The sequence below is a fragment of the Carya illinoinensis genome, chromosome 1 (genome assembly GCF_018687715.1).
Source record: "Carya illinoinensis cultivar Pawnee chromosome 1, C.illinoinensisPawnee_v1, whole genome shotgun sequence".
NCBI lineage: Eukaryota > Viridiplantae > Streptophyta > Magnoliopsida > Fagales > Juglandaceae > Carya > Carya illinoinensis.
In genome coordinates, this window is record NC_056752.1 from 52,394,161 (window position 1) to 52,413,105 (window position 18,945).

Consider the following 18,945-nt stretch of genomic DNA (forward strand, 5'->3'; position numbering starts at 1 on the left):
TCTGAAAAAGTTAAGTTCTTAACTCATGTTTTTATATTCATCGACTTATTAGGATTTTTTACATTCTCAAGAACTTTCAACTCTTTATATATATATATGTATGAATAATTATATTTAAAAATTTTTACATTACACATTATCTATGTGATATATATATCATTGTGTACTTATGGAGACTTCACAAAAAAAATTACCACCCAATGTTGCAGCGTTACAATTGTACAGCCTCAACGGTCCTATCAACGTCACAAATGTGGACCCTGAAATCCAACGGTGGATGGCTGAGTAACGTAGTCACCGTGTATGAGCTACACCCGTTAAGATTCTTGAACCGAATGAAACTGCCTGCTCGGAAGTCGGGCCCTTCCCGCTCGGTAGTCAGTACTGGACGGTAAAGCCATAATCCGAAAAATAAAATAAAATAAAAAGTATAAAAATGTGTTGGCAGAAAAAGCAAATAGAAAAAACTATAAAATTTCGGCCCGTATTTCACTTATCAGGTCAGACTAGCAGAGAGAAACTCCAAGAAAATCTATTAGAGCGGAGAGAAAAGGAAGAAAACAATGAAAGGAGGGTCATCCCAACTCCTTTTGTAAGCTCTCCATCGTCACTTTCTCGAAACAGATCAGTTTTTTTTTTTTTTTTTCCCGATGTTTGTTCTTTTTCTTTTTGTCTTGGTTGTTATTTGGGCTAGAAAATGAATTTTAAATGCGTGCTCTAAACTTTTTTCTATATAGTTCTCTGGAAAGAACTGGAAAAGGGAAAGTTTGAAATTATCTTATCTTTTCTGGTTGGGAAGTAATTATGCAAACACTTGCATTTGTTTTGTTCGGCTTCCAAGAAAGCATATAAAAACCAAAGAAAATCCGGGATTCTAGTGCAATTTTTCATATTTTGTGGCCCCGTACTTTCTTTCCCTTTCCCGATCAGACGCAAATTCTTGTTCTATAGTTACGTGCAAAAATAGAGGACAACGACAACGCTTTAGTTGGTATCCCACGTTTCGTCTGCATTGTTTTCTTTTTTCATAAACAAAAGGAAAACTTTCCAGGAATATTTGCGAGGAGAGTGACTCTGAAGAAAGAGAGCAAGATGAATGGATGGCAAGGAGAGTCACCGAAGAGTATGGCGATGAAGTTGATGACATGACAGAGAAATTCCAGTGCCTGGTCCTCCATAAGCATGGCAAAGCCAAACGAGGCAAGTTCCAAAATCTCATTTTTAAATTAGCTTATTTTATTTTTATAAATTAAATATTACTCTAAAGAGGAGAGAAATATACAATTTCCTTCATTCCGGTTTTTACCGAAAACCGGAATGTTAACCTGCGGTTCTTTCCAGTCCACATTGTGGTAACTTTTACAATTTAGCTAGCAAATTTGGTGATTGGAACTTTCAGTCGGATGTGGCTAGGCTTTGATTGTATCTTGGAAAAGATGAAGAAAACGTAAAGGAAATTTGGTGAAAACTGTCAAGCGAGTAAAACTTTTAGGTGTTTCTCTTTCCTTCACTTCGATCTTTCTAAGACTGAAATGGAAGATCAGAGGTCTCAAGTTCTCAACTGCTTGTATGGTTCGTGTTGGCCTAATTCCGGCAGCTGTAAGTTTAATTCTAAAACTTTTGTGTCAAACACATAATTTAATCTTATATATGCTTCAAGTACGTATATTAAAAATAATAATTCTGAGCTTTTGCTTCATCAAAGTTGGATGGTATAGCTTGGCGTTTAACCAACGTAATCATGGTAAATTGGATTAAAGGAGAGGGGAGTTCCTTAGAAGTGAGGAATATGGTACGCACGGTAGAAAACCTCCGTGTCGGGTTAACTGTTTCTGTTGTGGTTGGTTGCTATTCAGCAGCATCCACTTTATTAATCATAAGCAGAACACAGAGAAACATATCTAGTCAAGCATGGCGCTTACAGCCGAATAAGAATATTGTGGGACTTTGAGGTTAAGTCAATTTTTTGGGTATCCTAAATTTAATGATTGAGCCTAATCATGCTTTAGAACCTCAGTCGTTCTATGTTACTGATGGTATGTGATTGGTTTTGTGGTGTTAATTTTGAGAGAGAGCCTATCATGGTATTGGCATTAGTAAGTTGGATGATCACAGTTATCACATCTTTTATGAAAAAGATTACAAGGAAAGAGACATCCAATGTTGGGCGGGCCTTGACGAACTGCTTGCATGCTGACAGTTGATTGGATTATCAGGTGAAGACCTCTCCTGGGAGAAACATAGCCTGTGGAGGCAAGAACTGAAGAACAGAGCTGCAAGGCTAGAGAAGCAGCTCAAGACAAGGTGGGAACTTGAGGAGCTAATTGAAGAACAGCTGAATAGGTTCCGTGCCCATTACAACAGAGCCATGGTCCCTACCCGGCTCAAGGATGTGGCCCAACTCCTAATGCCCAACTGGACCCCACCTCAGGAATTGGCCTCCCTTACGTGGCTTGGCGATTGGCGACCCTCAGCCATGCTGGACCTTGTCCGTGGCCTGGCACGCTCATCGCTATCATCTTCTCTCTTGTCAGACTCAGTGGGCAATGAAAAGCTCCTATCTCAGCTTATACACGATGCACGCATTGAAGAAGCAGTACTCGATGAGGAAATGGCTGAGATTCAAGCTACTTGCATTCTACACATTTCATTCACTCCAATGAGCAACCGGTCAATTGGTTCTGCCTTAGAATGCATTCTGTCTGAGTTCAAGAAAATCGAACGAGTCATCACTAAGGCCCAAAACCTCAGGTCCACTTTCCCAGCTATCTGATTATATTACTAGCAATTATGCCACTCAATTGTCAGGTCTGTGAAATATACATGAAAGACACCATGATGCATCTTTTTTCGTTTTACCCATGTATCCCTACACTGCTGATTTATATGTAACATTATATGGCAGGTTTAAGGCATTGGAGTTGGTGGTAAAGAAGGTGTTGAGCAAAACTGATGCAGCCGAATTCCTAGTAGCTTTTGAGGGAATTCAAGATGCCATCCACCAGCTAGCAGCAAACCAAAGGCTCCGAAAGGGCCTGGTCACGGTGTCTGTCAAGGCATTGGGGTGTAGTTGAGAAGCAAAAAAATGATGGTAGTCCCCCATTCAGGAAAATCCTGTTTTCCATTTTGCTGGAACAGAAGTTGTAAAAGATCTTGAATGACAATGTTTGTGTTTGTACACCTCCATGGGGAGATTTTGGAAATGCTAATAAGGTTTTTCGACTTAAAATCGACGATGACCCAAATGCTGATTTTGATCGGTGCATCAGCCATTACCAAAGTACTTGGGGAGTTGATGGACCGAAGCTTTATACATCTTTCCAAACCGCCCTCCGAAAAAGCCCCCTATTGCGTCAGACAAACACGTGCCACGGCTTGAAAAAAACTCAGACCGGTTACATTTTTGGTAATTAATTAAAGTCTTTTTACAAAATCAGACGTAATCTGTCAAAAAATATTCGGGGATAACGTTAGATTCACGTAATTTACCTACAAAACTGCAGCGTTCTATCTTCTATTTCCGGAAATCACTTCATTTTCTTTTTGTTTAATCATTTTGGATTTTCTTTTGAGGGCAGAATTTTTTTGAAAAGCAGACGTTGCACTTTTAAAAGTTTTTAGCTGAATGCTTGCTTTGTCTTCCTTCTTCACAGCTATATAAATCGTACGTCCTTCTGTTCCCCTCTCTGCCCTTCCATAATTCCAAAGTCGAGCCCCGAGGCAAACCAAATCCAGAAGCAACCCTAATCCGAATATCTCTAATTGGGAATTCCAGGTTTATTATTTTTATTTTTAATTTTTATTTTGTTATCTCTGATTCTCTATTGGGATCTGGATTGGAGCCACGGAGGTATAGGTTTTGGAATAAGCTTTGTTAGTTGTCTTTTGTTGTCGTTGTTGAAGAAAAGGAAGGAGAAGAAAGACGATGTCTGCTGCCGTGTGTGGGAGCAAGAGATCTTTCTTTGAAGAGCTCCCGCCGTCGCCTCCGGTCTCCAAGAGGCTCCGCTGCTCCTCTTCTTCTTCTCCGATTCGATTTTCTGCGCCGTCGCTTCTTGATCAGCTCCGCTCCGTCTTTCCTCATATGGAACCCCACGTACCCATCTCCCTCTCTCCACTTAATTTTTTAGTTAATTTTTGTGTAATTTATTGGGGGAATTTGTTTTCGAGGAATGTTTATGATGATTTAATTTACTGGAGAAGTTCTATCTTGAAAGTTTAGATTTTATTTGTCGCGCTTTAATATTAGCCTTTCCTTTTCTTATTAACCAAACAGAAATAGAGACTTCGTTTTGTTGATTGCAACATGACCATTCAATTTTGTCTAGGGCCTTTTCAGAAGGCTAAGATAATTTCTGATAGATCAAATTTGAATCTAGTGTCATTTTATGTGGAATTTCTCCAATTAAATTAATTTGAAAGACAAATTTTTGTAACGTCCTTATGACTTGGACTAATAATTTTTTATAATCGTAGTGCCAGGTATAGGTTCTTTTTCTTCTCTCTCTCTTTGAGAAATTGAATGTAGTTGACTTTTTTGCCAATCAAAGTTGTTTAAACATTAATCTGAAATTGCAAGACGAGTTTTAGATTTTTTTGGCCTAGAAGTCTGAGAGGGATTTTTCATAAATATGTTTAATTTGAGTAGTCTCTGACTCGGCCACGTCATCAAGGCCTTTCTGTATAACGCTAGAGATCATTTTTTGCCTTGGAATGCACGAGTTATAGAATAATGTTGTCAGCACGATGGATTTTTCCTTTCAGATTCTTGAGAGAGCATTGCAAGAATGTGATAATGATATGGATGCTGCCATCAAGAGCCTGCATGAGCTTTGCCTAGGATCTGCAGAGGGGAATTCAGGTTGTGCTGAAGAATCAGATGTACATGTGGATAAGGGTATGTAATGTGCTGCCATCTGTGCAGGTTTTCATTGAACTTAACACCTTCAAGCTGGTTGTGAACTTTTGCATCTAGTCTTGTCAGCAGCCGTTGTCATTTTTTTGCTTTTGGCATGGTTTTGAACATAGGGTTTGAATCGACGACATTAATATGCAAGTCTTTAAGAACATGATTACTTCGAAAATTGCTTGCCATGCCCAAATATAATTGGTGTGCTATGTGGATGTCCTATTGGTCACTTCTTAGGATCTTTTCTGAGGATTTTATTACTGTCATTTGAACTATTATTTAGCTGTGAACTTTAAATTGTTGTTTCAGCATGAATATGTTCATTGAATTGTTTCTAATTCCGTGTTCTTATTTTGGATGGTGTTTTTTATGATTTGCTTTCTTCAAGTTGCATTCTTCATAGCAATCAGTGTCTTTTATGGGGAAGAATGTCACAGATGTTTACAAACTTGACAGATGATGGAAATAATGTTGCTCCTGATAACCTATCAACCCCAAACTACCTTCCTGTGGACGGTGCAGAATGGGTTGACTTGCTTGTGAGGGAAATAATGTGTGCTACTAGTATGGATGATGCCAAAGCTCGTGCTGCAAGATTGCTAGAGATTTTAGAGAAGTCCATCAGTTCACGTGCTGGTGAAGCAACACAAGTTCTTCACAAGGTACATATCTATAATCTTGTTCCGGTTTAATTTTTGTATGAGACTAGAGGTTGATGGTGGTGTTGAGAAGCTACCATTTTCTAGAATTGTCTGCTGATGGATACCCTGTAAGCATTGCATGAACATATGATCCTAACTTAGCGTTTGGTGAAGATTGGAATTTATCCTTTTTATGACCTTTCAACTACTCCCGTTGACAACAAATACCATATGCCACAAGTTTTGCAATGACTGTCAAACTACTAAATTTGTCACTTTCCTCCAAACTACCTCTCTCTTTTTTGGAATTTGCCTTTTAAGATTGAACTGTCAAGATTGTGCCATCTTGATAAATTGGTAAAACGTTACAGGATGGTAGTTTCGTAGGGGTAAAGTGTGACTTCCCAAAAAATAAAAATAAAAGGAAAGGAAATTGGTGGGATAAAAAGGGATTATTTCTCTTTAAATTTGATGGCTTGATATAACCATTATCTGCAATTGTGATAGTTCAGTAAGAGTCCCCACACTTCCAAGGAGGAATTACATTCCTTGTGTCTTCCTTTTCTATTTTTGTTGCTCAAAACCAAAATTGTACATATTCTTCTGGGTTAAAATGTTTTGAAATGTCAGGAAAATGTGATGCTAAAGGAACAAATTGAAGGACTTATGCGGGAGAATACCATTCTCAAGCGTGCTGTGGCTATCCAACATGAACGACAGAAGGAGTATGATGATAAGGATCAAGAGTTACGACATCTTAAGCAATTGGTGTCTCAGTATCAAGAGCAGTTGAGAACACTTGAGGTACTTACCATTTGCCAGATCATGACTTGATTTTTGCCCTTTTGCTAAATCAAGACCTAATTTATGAACTTTTTGTCAAATTGTCTCTCCTTCCCCGTTTTGCTTAAAAAAGTGTAGCGTGTTGACCTTTACACGTCAAACAAATCATATATTGTCATGTGTCCATATACCTAAAAAGTGAGATTAAATTGAGATAAGTACAGAAAAAGGGGAAGCAAAAACAATGAGAAAAACGTCGGGGAACCAGTGGGGGATCCCTACACCTCTCTGTTGCGCGCAATGGAGGAGGGTGATATCCCCTCTGTAGAACCCTCTATTTTGCGGGGGTGAGGGAGGGAATCCACAATGGAGGCTCCACCATTCTTGCAGTGGAGGGTGGAGAAAGGGTCCCCCTCCCTTGATTTGAAACTTTTATCTACTCGTGTGGAATGTTCATTAGGAATTTACTTCGGAGCACACTAATCTGTCTACGTTCGTGGGTTTGGATCCAGATGAACAATTATGCATTGTCAATGCATCTGAAGCATGCCAATCAGAGTAGCTCCATTCCTGGACGATTTCATCCCGATGTCTTCTAAGAATGAGATGTAAGTTAGCATTTGATAACAGCGTCTACAAAGGATGTGTCGTGAACTTGTTATATGTTAAAGGTCGTGGGAAGTTTATGTAAGTTGGGGCCATTTATGTCTCCATGTTCTCCGTTTATGTAGGCAATAATTTTCAGTCAATTTCAAATAAGTTCTGTTGTATCTGGTTAAGTGGTTAACTTGCTTGGCATATTTGCAAACCGTCATTTTCTCCAATGAATTACCATCCATTTGTCCACTTTCCCTACTAGACAACGGATAATCGAAAATTGGAAGTTTTTAACGAAGTGTGTACCTCCGTCCAAGAATGTCCTTGATTAAGAAAAGTAAATATTTACTATTTTTATTATGGAAAATATGTTGAAAGAAACACCTAATTACAACTGTTGGTGGTGTTTTGCCCATTTAGATGTATCCATTCTTGTTTCGTTTTACGAAACGTATAGAAATAACCCGTGGTGCTGCAGCCTACAAAGACAACGACGGACATGAAAGCTGTTGGCGTGGCAGTTTCCGACATTGTGAGCTGCTTGGAGACACACTAAGGCATGACACAAAAATTAAGGAGACAATGAATTAAAAAGAAATGTTTTAACAATAAAAAAATTTACATAATTAAATTTATAAATTGAAGTGGTTTAATGTATTATATTATATTATAAAATAGATTTAGTGCATGTTTGAGATTATGGTAGAAAATATAGCTTATTGCTTTAGGACTTATAACTTATAATTTAAATAATAATCTCTGTACTTTAAAAATTGTTTATTGTTTGATAAATATATATTTAAAGTACTTTTAAAGTTAGTTACATTAAATTTTTTAAAATATATAGTTATTTACAGGAGTTTTTCAATAAAATCTTTAATTTAATACTTTTTATAAATTTACTAAACATGTTATTTTTCTTTAAAAGAGTTTTTAAATAAGTAAAAATTAAACATTTAAACTCAATCTCAAACAGGTTTTATATATTATATAAAATTATATTGGCTCGTTAGTTTATTTTGTAGGATGTAGTATTTTTTTAAAAAAAGGAGAGAGAAAAGCGATATATATACTTTTTATGATATTTTTTTTAAATTTTTAAAGAAGTAATGGCAAAAAATTTTGTCCTAATATATTCAGCAAATTATAAAATACGAGAGAGAGAGAGAGAGACAGAGAGAGAGAGAGGCATTTAGAACGTGTTGCGACGAAAGTAACACGTCCAACGCCACACACATCTTTTTACTTTCAACACCCTTTCCATTCAATCCATTAAAACCAAAAACCTTTTTCGCTCTCCCATCGTAATTCCATAACCCTTCCATAACCCTCTTGCACTAGTCCATTACATCTGCCAACGGACATGAACAAAACCATAATCCACCGCTTATTCTTTTTCTGTTTCCCTTAGGATTTTTATCGGACACTTTCTCACCTTCCCACAACCGCACACCCATACTTCAATGGCCATCACGTCTCTCTTACTTCTCCAACCGTCTCTCTTCTCACCATATTCTTCTGCTTCTGCTTCTGTTTCTTCTTCTTCTTCGTCTTCTTTTTTCGGTGGGACCCAATTCCGGTTCCACAATAAGTTCATCTCTCTTTCTTCTTCTTCTTCTTGTACGAAATTCAATACAAGGGTCTCTGCGGGGCGCTTTAGATTAGTAGCGAATGCTTCCGGGGACTACTATGCCACTCTTGGGGTTCCAAAGTCTGCCACTGGCAAGGAAATCAAGGCAGCGTATCGAAAGTTAGCACGCCAGGTACTGAATTTTACTTGGGGCTTCTTCTTTGAAAGATGTTATTTAGTTTGCATTTGTTTATTAAGAAAGGAAATGAAGAGAAAATTATTATTGGTATACGAGCTATCATAGAAAACAATAATCCTAGCTTCTGCGATTTTCTTTTTTGTATATTCTTGAATGAATGTGTGTGTGCAATGTTTCTTTTATTGGGAAATTTCTTTCGCATTTGAGAATCTTGGCATCTGGGTTCGTTTAAGTTGTAGAAATCTTTCGAAAGATGATGCCAGAAATTTTTTTGGAGGTATTGGCGATCCATTATGTCAGGGAAAGCGTGTCTTATATTTATCTTATACACTTTCTGGCGTTGTCCCACACTGAAGAGTAATGGTGATCGTTTAACAATTTTTTGTGTGCTTCTTCTTGTCGTTCATTTCTTCTACTTGCTATTTGTATTATCTTGCGTTGCTTTGGTGCTTATCTTGTCTACTTGATAAACACAGAAGAACAGTCTCTTGCCCTTTTGCTTGTTATTCCCCACACAATTGGCTCTTGAATTTGGCTGCACTTCTTTGCCACTCAGCTATTGATTTTGATGGCTTGGTTTACCTGATTAATGTTTTGTCTTTGGATTTTACGTAAAATCTTTCTGAAATCTAAGCTTAAATTGCTAAATACAATAAACACACGGTGTTTGGTTGGTCCCTGTCAATCACAACTAAATGGGGTCCTGTCTACATCAGACCTTCATCACCATGCTCTGCTGACATGCATATTCGGTAGGTAATTGGAGAATATAATGTTTTTTTCCTGCGTTTGAGAGTGCAGTTAACCAATATGTTAACTAATCGATCAATTGACCCATTGCCAGCTATAAGATAATTGATACAGTGCTCTTACTTTGGTAGCTAGATCAATATGTGCCATGCCATTATTTCTAACAAAAATGATTAGTGCCTCTGTGCTTTGTACTTTTGACTAATCTAAAGTAGAAAAGCTATCTTATGGTAATAATTGTGTTAGCATAGCAGATATGTGATTCTCTTTCGATTATTGTCCATCAGATCTATCTATTTACCATCAGTTTAATTCACTAATAATTTGGCTGCTAGTGATGAGGACTGGAGCTATGCATCTTGAAAGTTTTCTTCTAACCCTAACTTTTTATTTGTACCCCAAGTACCATCCTGATGTAAACAAGGACCCTGGAGCATTGGAAAAGTTTAAAGAGATTAGTGCTGCATATGAGGTATGAATGCAAATAAAAAGCAGGAAAATTTTGTATTTGTTCCTCATCTCTAGTGAAGCAATACGGTTGTTGCCTGTTTAAAGCAAATGATGGGCTTTCTGGTTCCACTTTAGGTGATATGGCCCATCCAGTTATGTGAAAAAGGAAGGATTTTTTTCAGTAATTAATTTTCACAGTTCGGGCCATGACAAAAAAATAAAAAATAAAAATGACTAGTTGGTTCAGATGGCAGAAGAGAATCTTCTCTTCTAACTTCTGTGAGTTGGAAGGGGAAAAGAACTCTCTCTTCTGCCCTCTGACCCAACAACTGAACACTCTAAGAAAAATAGAAAAAATGATATGGTTTAAGCCTTGGAGGAAGCTCAGCCCATGTTAACAATTAGAAAACACTTTTTTTTCAGCCCTTCCAACTTTTGAACCAACAATTGGACTTCAGTTTAGCTTAGTACTCCAATCCTACGAGTTGTTGACTTTGGTATGGCCATCTACCTTCCAACTTCTGTTAGGTTGACTTGAAGTGCTTGTCTTTGAATTTGAATAGAAAAAATAAGTTGTGTTTGCTTTTAGTATATTTGATTATATATAGAACCAAAAATCTCAAGTTTTGGTTGTTGAACTGTCTGTCCTGTTTTGTTTATGGGCATGGATTCTGTTCTGCTTCACAGAACAGTTCGGTTATTTCATCAAATATAGATTTGCCTCCACCACCCCCTCTCTCAGTAATACAGATTTCATTAAAAATCTTAAAATGCTTACTCCAAGTGCAAAGTAATTAAACACAATGTATATGTCCTGTGCACTTGGGCTATGCCTATTTCTATCAATAAAGCTTGCTTACTGATCAAAAAATGTAATTAGACCCCATTCGTCTTTTATTTTCAAGACTACTGTTGTTTGATGGACAAATTGAACAATGTTTATTTTTTTCCCACATTGATGCAATCAACTTGCCATGGAAGTAAATTATTTCTTTCAAGTTTTCTATTATATCTATTATATTGTTTTTTGAATTCTCAAGTAAAACACTGTCAGGTGCTATCAGATGATAAAAAGAGGGCTTTGTATGATCAATATGGTGAGGCTGGAGTTAAGAGCACAGTTGGTGGGCCATCAAATGCTTATACGGTACTGCATAGAACTGTACTTTTCTTTTTATTATTATTTTTAAATAAATTTGGGAAGGTGGCACACACGTGAAGCTTTGGCCAGGAGGCATGTCATTGATATCCTTGGGTGACATGAAGTATTCTCTTGTCAGACTTATTTTGGTGGTACCATAGCCTCCTTATGGCCATTTTCCATTCCGTATCTCAGTCTAGTTGAGAATCTCAGTCACTGATTGCTTTCAGGAGAAGGAAAAGGGTGTATCGGAGGGCTACCTTGGCCAAAATTAAGCCACCTGAGGGCATTTGTAATGTAGCTGTATTTTTAAAGCTCTAACTATATTAATTGCTCTCTCTCTCCTCTTTTTTCTTTGTTGTATAATGTGGTGTTTTTTTGTAAGTAATAATCATTTTAATTAAGAAGCCCAAAAAGCTGTTTTCCACATACAACAAGACAAGTAATATTTTTTTTTTATAAGTAAAAGATTGTATTAATAAGAAAAGGTTACCCCCGGGGTATGCAAGAGGTAACACTTAGTTAGGAGGAAGAAACGGAAACAAGAAAATCATGAAATTCTAGGCCATTGAAATCTACAGCTTTAGCCCATACGAATAAGTTTTAACAAAGAACAATCTAATCTCCTCCAATGAGCGCTCCTCATCTTCAAAATATTTGACAATGTGTTGCCTAGTGTGATGTGTGTTGGAAACTTTCACAGTCAAAATTATATTCAGCATCGTTCCCCCCTGCCCCCCCAAAACCACAAAAAAAAAAAAAAAAAGGTTTGATGGCCTGTATGTTATGTCTTTTTAAGGATGTGAGCAAATATCTTTTTAGCATATTTTAGTGACTTGGACCGTGTGCCAAATTTCACTTTCTCATGGACTATATATATTTTTATCTGCATCCAGGTTTCTTTTGAAAGTTTGATCTTTTTAAACTTGAACAGAACAAGTTTGAATTGTTTTCCCCTATTAATAGCTTTACCAATGATATTTTCACACATCATCTTGTTGATGGTAATGCTTATTACATATTTAATTATTCTCGTTCTCTTTTTGCAGACTAATCCTTTTGATTTATTTGAGGCTTTTTTTGGTCCGAGTATGGGTGGATTCCCTGGTATGGACCAAGCTGGTTTTGGAACACGCCGTCGTAGTACTGTTACTAAGGGTGAGGATATACGGTGAGTGAAAATGTGATTAATGATAAAAGATACAAGTTGTTCTTTGGTTAGCAGTATTTGTAAATTTGCAACAATGTGGTTACGTAGATGTGTAAGAAAAAGTGTGCAGACTATTGTTTCTTCCATCTGATGTAGCCTGGCCATTTTCAGGTCTCAAATCCATATTTTAAATAGGATAAACTCCTCAAACCGCAGCTTGAGGAACATCACTAACTTATTGACTATTTCAGTTGCCAATAAAGTTACTAATAGTTGCATTTAATACTCTTTGATCTACATGATGAGATATGTGTGCAATGTACTGTTGATTTGGAATCCATGGTGTAGAAAGAGAGAAAATTTTTTTTTTTTTTGGGGGGGGGGGGGGGGGGGGGGGGGGGGGGGGGGTTGTTTAAAACTTTACATAGTTGAGATATATTCATTCTGAAAGTTTTCTAATGTAGAAGCTGTACGAACATCTCTCTAGTTTAAATTTGTTTAATCACAACCACGCAACTTGTAACTCAATTCAGGCAGATCTTTTCGCCCTGCACTTGTTACTACCATTGTACCGTGTCATTTAATTGTTAGATGACTATATAGACTACAACTTTGTCCAAATTGACTGTTAAATTTGCATTTGCTTGCCACTGAAATATATATATCTATATACATGTATATAGTTGATGAAATTTGTGAAAAGAGAATGATTGGCCGCCAACAAATTTTCCTTTTATGTGTAAGTTACACATAAACCTGGCAAATCTTGAATCCATAATCTCACCATTCATTTTGTTCTTACGAGGAATGAAATACTGTTTGTGTTCGAGCTTCGTGGCACCTCAAATTACTAGCACTGCAACCCAACACTACCCACCATTCACTGGAGTAGGTCTTCTTTGTAACACCCACAATCTATAACTCACCATGGTGAGGGTGGGACTGATAAGTTGTTTGTTTGCTTTATACCGGATGGCATAGGTTATCTTTGGTAACTAAACCTGTCATTGTTATTCTTGTTTCTGTTGTTATTGCCAGAGAAAAAGATGCTGTTGCAAAATAATTGTGTGAATTTATTGGCCACGCTTCATAGACACCAATTCATGTGTCTACAACATTTCTGCAGTTACATCTAGAATTTATTGGCCACGCTTTATAATTTGATTTTGATGTGTGCTCTTCTGAATTTGCTGACATTGTGCTTAAGTTCCATTAATTTGGTCTATTGTATTTAACTCGGTACTTATAACAGTTTTTATTTATTTATTTATTTTTATCTATTGTCTTTTTTTACCATCTCTCCCATTTATTTTCTTTGCTTTGGGCCTCAATTTTCATTCCCTCATTGAAAGTAGGATATTAGTTAGTTGGATTAGATTATGACTGGCTGATTATTCTGTCTATATTCATAATTTTGGCTTATTGAAATAATGGTAGGACCTTCCCATCGGCGAACAGTGACAGCAGGAAGATGCATATGACAATGATGAATTGCTAGAGAGGAACTTTCTCATTTATGTGAATTTCATTTTTTTTTTTTTTCATAATTAATTGTGACGGCTTGTGAGTTCATTTGTGACAGAAAATTTCTTTTTTTATGAAATTTGTGACAGAAAATTTCACAAGAATCGGTATTTAATGTCCTTGATTAATCTCACTCGATAACTTTCCAATGAGAATTTATCAATGAAGATGAGATACTTGTAGCACTAAGTACTACTAAACAAGTGGTGCTTGCTATAGGTTGTATGTTCATTTGATTACAATTTTTTTTACTATTCATAGCCTGTAAAATTCCTCTAATGTTTTGTGGGTAGTTGTCTTCTATGTCTGGGCAATGTTTGCTATTTCCCCTTGTTCAATGTATGTAATGTCATATAATCAATCTACTTTATTATTTGTTGAAGACATTGAGTTGACTTATGGTTATAATGTGTCCAGTTATGATATCACCTTAGATTTTTCCGAGGCTATTTTTGGTGTGGAAAAAGAATTTGAGCTTTCCCATCTGGAAACATGTGAAGTTTGTGCGGGTACTGGAGCAAAGATAGGCTCTAAAATGAGGATATGCTCAACTTGTGGTGGGAGGGGTCAAGTGATGAGAACTGAGCAAACACCTTTTGGCACGTTTTCACAGGTATTTATCACTGTTCTTTCCAATTCCTGTTTTTTTTTTATTGCTTCCTAATTTTCATCCATTACTTCAACGAGTGTGTGTGTGTGTGTATATTAGGAGGAAGTTTCCTTGGAGACGATTTTCCTATTTAACACTTCTTTGTGTGGCTACTGCTTTGAGCAAGTGTGTGTGTGTGTGTATAAGACTCACCTTTTCTTTTACACTCAACCTACTTATCTTTGTATTAATAATAGGTTTCTGTATGTCCCTATTGTGCTGGGAATGGTGAAGTTATATCTGAATACTGTCGGAAATGTTCTGGTGAAGGACGTATACGTGTTAAGAAAAATATAAAAGTTAAAGTTCCTCCGGGAGTTAGCGCAGGCAGTATTCTTAGAGTTGCTGGAGAGGGAGACTCTGGACCAAGAGGGTATGTAGTTGAATCTTAATAGTTGGTATCTGTAACCTTTATTTGAAAAGTTCTTTGGTAAATCATTGAAAACAATACACAAGTTTTTACCTTATTACATTTGCAAGAGTGATATTTTCCATTTATGATATAAATGAATTTTATATGACATGAAAACGTTTGCCATCAGCCATCAAAGTGGCCTCCTTTTCTTGCTTGTATTTAAGGTTTTATGCTGGTTTTAAAAAAAATAAAAAAAATCTTTTCTCTTTTTAATGATATGTGAAGAACCCTGGCACCTTCAAGTTGCAGCTTTTTCTTATCTTACTCTCTTTTCCTCTAGAAGAAATATGTGATGCGTGAATATATATACACATCCTTATAGAAATATATAGCGGTTAAATTTGAGATGTAATAATTTTTAATTTTTTTTTTTTTAGCTATGCATATGATTTTACAGAAACCTTTTTAGCATACAGGGTACATACACAGTAATTGATCTATTGTTTTGCAGGGGCCCTCCTGGAGATCTTTTTGTCTATCTTGACGTTGAAGAGATACCAGGAATTCAAAGAGATGGCATAAATCTCTCCTCGACCGTATCAATCAGTTATCTAGATGCCATATTGGGGGCTTTTATTCAGGTGGATTTTTGGATTAAATCCTAGGGACAGATTTTTTTGTTTATTAACAAGCATCAGAAAAGGAGAAAAAAAGAAAGAAAAAGGACTGATTACCCAGAACCAGTGGGGATTTCTGCATATTTTGCAAATCTGAGACTGCTGCTTGCAATTTTTTTTCTTGATGAGTTTGTAGATAGTGATTGTTACTTATCCAAAAAGATAATGATATTGCAACCTCTATTGGACAGCCTTTTCCAGTGAGCTGAATCAAGGTTCAATCTGGAATGTTTTTGTAACTCTCTTGGTTGTTGTTGACCAATTCACGATGACATAAAAATGCCTCCTGTCACTGCTGAACCTCTCTAGTGGTTAAGATGGCAGCTGACTTAGTGTTTGTGATTAAAGTGTAGTAATTTCGTGTCCAACCGGATTGGCAGAAGACTTGCTAATAGCCGTATTAACCACCAATGACACTCTAATCTGATTTAACTTTATATTTCCCAACCAGCTTCTTGTAAGGATCTTCTGACTGCTATTCAGTCCGCAGGTTTAGCTCAACTGAATTCGGTATGGGTATATATGGATAATAGGCGGGAATCTGGAACGTGAGGCGAACATTACAAGCTGAACATTGTTTTATGATGTGTTGCACAATTTTAATGTAACTTATGGTGGGCGTATAGAGTGCAGCCATTTTGCATCAATACCTTTGAGTCCACTGCTATTCCACAATCATCTGTGGTTCTTTTTTTGTTATTGCATTCTGAAATTTATTGACCTTGGGGGGTCTTTTTTTTTAATCCTCTCATTTTCTTCTTGTTATATTGTATTCAATCTATTAAGTGAATTTCTAACATCTAAACAGGTAGAGACGGTTGAAGGCAGAACTGAACTACAAATTCCACCTGGCACTCAACCTGGGGACGTGCTTGTTCTGTCAAAAAAGGGCGCACCAAAACTGAACAAACCATCAATACGTGGGGACCACTTATTTACAGTTAAAGTTACTATACCAAAACGTATCAGGTACAGAGTTATTTTGTTCATTTATTCTGGTTGTCATGGCTCTATATAGCCAATATTATCTCCCTTCTGTGGTTTCTGCATGCTTCCTACGGTATGCTTTCAGTTCCTATCTTTATGCATTATTCTAATCCAACTCAGCTAATTCTTAGTCCAAACAAGGTTGGGGTTGGCTCTGTGGACCTATTTTCATATAATTGGGGGTTATAAAGATTTTAATTAGGTTATGGCTGGATACTTTGTTAGTGGCTTTTTCTTTGGGGTTTTGGTTTTGTCTTCACTCATATGTTTGTGGGTTTAAAATGGGTGCATGTAAAAGGATTAAGCTCTTCAGGGAGAAAGGAAATTCTGCATTTGGTATGAATTTGATGTTTTCTTTCAATTTCTTGATTAGGGCTTCAATATTAAGCCCTGTAGCTTGTGAATTCAAGTCAACCTCAGTGGCAATTTTAGCATGTCGTTTTAACATTTGATCCTGTATCTTTTGGGTCCTCAAGATTGTGGTTGTTGGAACCCTTATGGTTATGTTAGCTTGCCACCAGTGTATCTCCACCCAAATTGAAAACATGTTTAGTGCTTCATCAACATGCTCCTCGTGCCAAGAGTAATTGAGATAAAGCACTAAACATGTTGATGAAGCACTAAACGTCAACTATGTTGATGAAGCACTAAACGTCAACTATGGTTATGTTAACATCTGAGTAACAAACTTCCAGTTTCTCCTTATCGATCTTGACTTTCAATAAAAATTTAATTCCACTTTTCTGCCTATACTTGCAGTGCGAAGGAGCGTGAATTACTTGAAGAGCTTGCTTTTCTGAATAGCACCACCAGCAGCCGTTCACGAAGTCGTCTGAAAACTCAGCCAGCTCGTAAGTAATTGCATGTGTATATTAGTGAATGTATTTTTCTCTTTTGTCCCTCTTTGTTTCTTTTAATTACTGGGTATCCGTGTTTAACATCAATATCTGATTTTGCTTCCGCAGGTAAAAGCACAGTTAATCAAGGGGGAAATGTTGCAGAAAAAAGTGAAGAGTCAACAGACCAAGATGACCCGTGGAAAAAGTTAAAAGAGTTTGCTGGGTAAATTGTTCACTCTCTGTCTCAAAATTTGAGTCAATTATTCTCTATGATCCTAAACTGGGGGTGATCTTCTTCAACTCTAATTTAAATAATTCCTTGTGCTGTTCTGTTTTAATACTTGAGACCGTCTCACCTATGATTATGAGATCTTGGAAGGATTTTCACGTTGTCCTCCTAATTGTGTAAAATGCATTTTAAGTAAAAGGTTGGGGTCTTAAGCTCTATATCCGCGATGGGTATGGTAGTGGTTCAAAATCCGTTAAACATGGGGCTGGTTTGAAAGATTATATCTGTGTTAATGGGAATCAGATAATGCAAATTCTACTGTCTTTCCAAATGCTTTACCATGTAAACTATGTGCATTCAGGTTGTTTGTCTCGTCATGATCCAAATATTCTATCTCTTGGAATCTTAGATGACCTCCATCAATCATCGTTTTCTTCATTGACCCTGACCTGATTGGTGTTGTGTTACCAAGTTACTGGATTGCAAAAACTTGGGGAATTCAATCCTTGCAATCACCTTCTGATAATTTTTCTTGAGCAGATATCATTGGACACCACCACTATGGTTTTCTATACTCAACAAAGTCATGAACGTAGTCAGTTGTTGTGAGTATTGCGCTTGTTTCAGTGATGATAATTAGCACAATTAGCCAAACAGACTGCTTAAATTGTAGTGGCATGCTATGACGCTGCTAACTTTTAAGGCTGTTTTGAGAACAGCAATGTCATCTACTCAATCATATGATGAAAGTGTTAATGCAGAATTTACTCTGGTTGATTTCCATACATCTTAGTCGAGAATGGGTGACCCTCTCAGACCATAAAACTTTTGCTCTAGATTAAACAGACCAATATGCTTGAGAGGTTGTATCTTGCAGACAGTCACTGCATGCCTATTTCTTGGTGCCAGTCCCCACTGGCCACTGGAGAAAATAAATTATGTACCCTAGGCAATGCACTTTTGTGTCTTTCTTGTGCTTTTTTTTTTTCTCTAAAGGTTTCTGTTCTTGTAAAGAATGCTTATCCATTATTTTTTTGTCTTCATTGTTTTAGTTGTATGGCATTGATTGAAAAGTTATAAAACCATGCAGGTCTGTTGCAAATGGAGCTCTAAAATGGCTGAAAGACAATCTTTAGACTTGATACATTTATTAAGAGTGATGAAAACTCACTGACACTTACCCTGTGCACCAACCAAGTTAGCTCTGGATTTGTCTACTTCCAAAAAATTCGAAGTCATTTGCCTCATAGATTACAAAAGCTTCTCAGCATTGTACTATATAGATGGAAGTGCAGTCTAGTGGATATTCTTTATTTATTTTACTTGTAAATTTTTGTTACTTGGAAAACTAATAGGAATTTTACCTCTGGCGTATATTCCAATTGTATTCGTAGAGCTAGCAAGTGTTGTAAAACTGGGAATCGTAGTTAAGATTTTACATATATCTTGAAAGTTCATATTCACTCTAAGCGATAACCTCTCGCACCAGTTTGCATAA

At 36.7% G+C, this 18,945-nt stretch overlaps 3 protein-coding genes across 8 annotated transcripts; all 3 read left to right on the top strand.

Annotated features, from left to right (window-relative positions):
• Nucleotides 1-203: 203 nt before the first annotated feature.
• On the top strand, nt 204-3,229 carry LOC122284075. Of its 3 annotated transcripts, none has more exons than XM_043095266.1 (4): nt 204-592; nt 1,052-1,200; nt 2,217-2,808; nt 2,906-3,045. In XM_043095266.1, the coding sequence occupies exons 1-3, from the start codon at nt 564-566 to the stop codon at nt 2,771-2,773; spliced, it is 735 nt and encodes a 244-aa protein (XP_042951200.1). In that variant the 5' UTR covers nt 204-563; the 3' UTR covers nt 2,774-2,808; nt 2,906-3,045. The 3 variants fall into 3 exon arrangements, with proteins under 3 accessions (XP_042951200.1, XP_042951198.1, XP_042951199.1); XM_043095264.1 differs by having other exon boundaries at nt 208-592; nt 2,217-2,751; nt 2,906-3,229; XM_043095265.1 differs by lacking the exon at nt 204-592 and having other exon boundaries at nt 628-1,200; nt 2,201-2,751; nt 2,906-3,229.
• A 305-nt stretch (nt 3,230-3,534) lies between these two features.
• Nucleotides 3,535-7,176, top strand: LOC122284111. 3 transcript variants are annotated; one of them, XM_043095269.1, is made up of 6 exons: nt 3,535-3,775; nt 3,879-4,093; nt 4,762-4,894; nt 5,363-5,568; nt 6,178-6,351; nt 6,843-7,176. In XM_043095269.1, the coding sequence occupies exons 2-6, from the start codon at nt 3,926-3,928 to the stop codon at nt 6,927-6,929; spliced, it is 768 nt and encodes a 255-aa protein (XP_042951203.1). In that variant the 5' UTR covers nt 3,535-3,775; nt 3,879-3,925; the 3' UTR covers nt 6,930-7,176. The 3 variants fall into 3 exon arrangements, with proteins under 3 accessions (XP_042951203.1, XP_042951201.1, XP_042951202.1); XM_043095267.1 differs by having other exon boundaries at nt 3,536-3,775; nt 3,904-4,093; XM_043095268.1 differs by having other exon boundaries at nt 3,536-3,775; nt 3,909-4,093.
• A 943-nt stretch (nt 7,177-8,119) lies between these two features.
• On the top strand, nt 8,120-18,904 carry LOC122284147 (chaperone protein DnaJ). Of its 2 annotated transcripts, XM_043095270.1 has the most exons (11): nt 8,121-8,690; nt 9,850-9,918; nt 10,951-11,043; nt 12,087-12,208; nt 14,129-14,324; nt 14,558-14,733; nt 15,227-15,356; nt 16,201-16,361; nt 17,139-17,230; nt 17,345-17,441; nt 18,538-18,904. In XM_043095270.1, exons 1-11 carry the CDS (start codon nt 8,391-8,393, stop codon nt 18,581-18,583), a joined length of 1,482 nt encoding a protein of 493 aa, XP_042951204.1. In that variant the 5' UTR covers nt 8,121-8,390; the 3' UTR covers nt 18,584-18,904. The 2 variants fall into 2 exon arrangements, with proteins under 2 accessions (XP_042951205.1, XP_042951204.1); XM_043095271.1 differs by lacking the exon at nt 9,850-9,918 and having other exon boundaries at nt 8,120-8,690.
• Nucleotides 18,905-18,945: the final 41 nt, after the last annotated feature.

Bases quoted from the DNA above. Each gene is read 5' to 3' on its own strand.
- LOC122284147 (XM_043095270.1), top strand. From the start codon at position 8,391: ATGGCCATCACGTCTCTCTTACTTCTCCAACCGTCTCTCTTCTCACCA. The intron at 14,734-15,226 runs GTATGTAGTTGA...ATTGTTTTGCAG, and splicing joins GGAGACTCTGGACCAAGAGG to GGGCCCTCCTGGAGATCTTT. The intron at 16,362-17,138 runs GTACAGAGTTAT...CTATACTTGCAG, and splicing joins ACTATACCAAAACGTATCAG to TGCGAAGGAGCGTGAATTAC.
- LOC122284111 (XM_043095269.1), top strand. From the start codon at position 3,926: ATGTCTGCTGCCGTGTGTGGGAGCAAGAGATCTTTCTTTGAAGAGCTC. The intron at 4,094-4,761 runs GTACCCATCTCC...TTTTCCTTTCAG, and splicing joins TTCCTCATATGGAACCCCAC to ATTCTTGAGAGAGCATTGCA. The intron at 6,352-6,842 runs GTACTTACCATT...GTTTGGATCCAG, and splicing joins AGCAGTTGAGAACACTTGAG to ATGAACAATTATGCATTGTC.
- LOC122284075 (XM_043095264.1), top strand. From the start codon at position 564: ATGAAAGGAGGGTCATCCCAACTCCTTTT. The intron at 593-1,051 runs GTAAGCTCTCCA...AAAACTTTCCAG, and splicing joins GGGTCATCCCAACTCCTTTT to GAATATTTGCGAGGAGAGTG. The intron at 2,752-2,905 runs GTCCACTTTCCC...ATTATATGGCAG, and splicing joins ACTAAGGCCCAAAACCTCAG to GTTTAAGGCATTGGAGTTGG.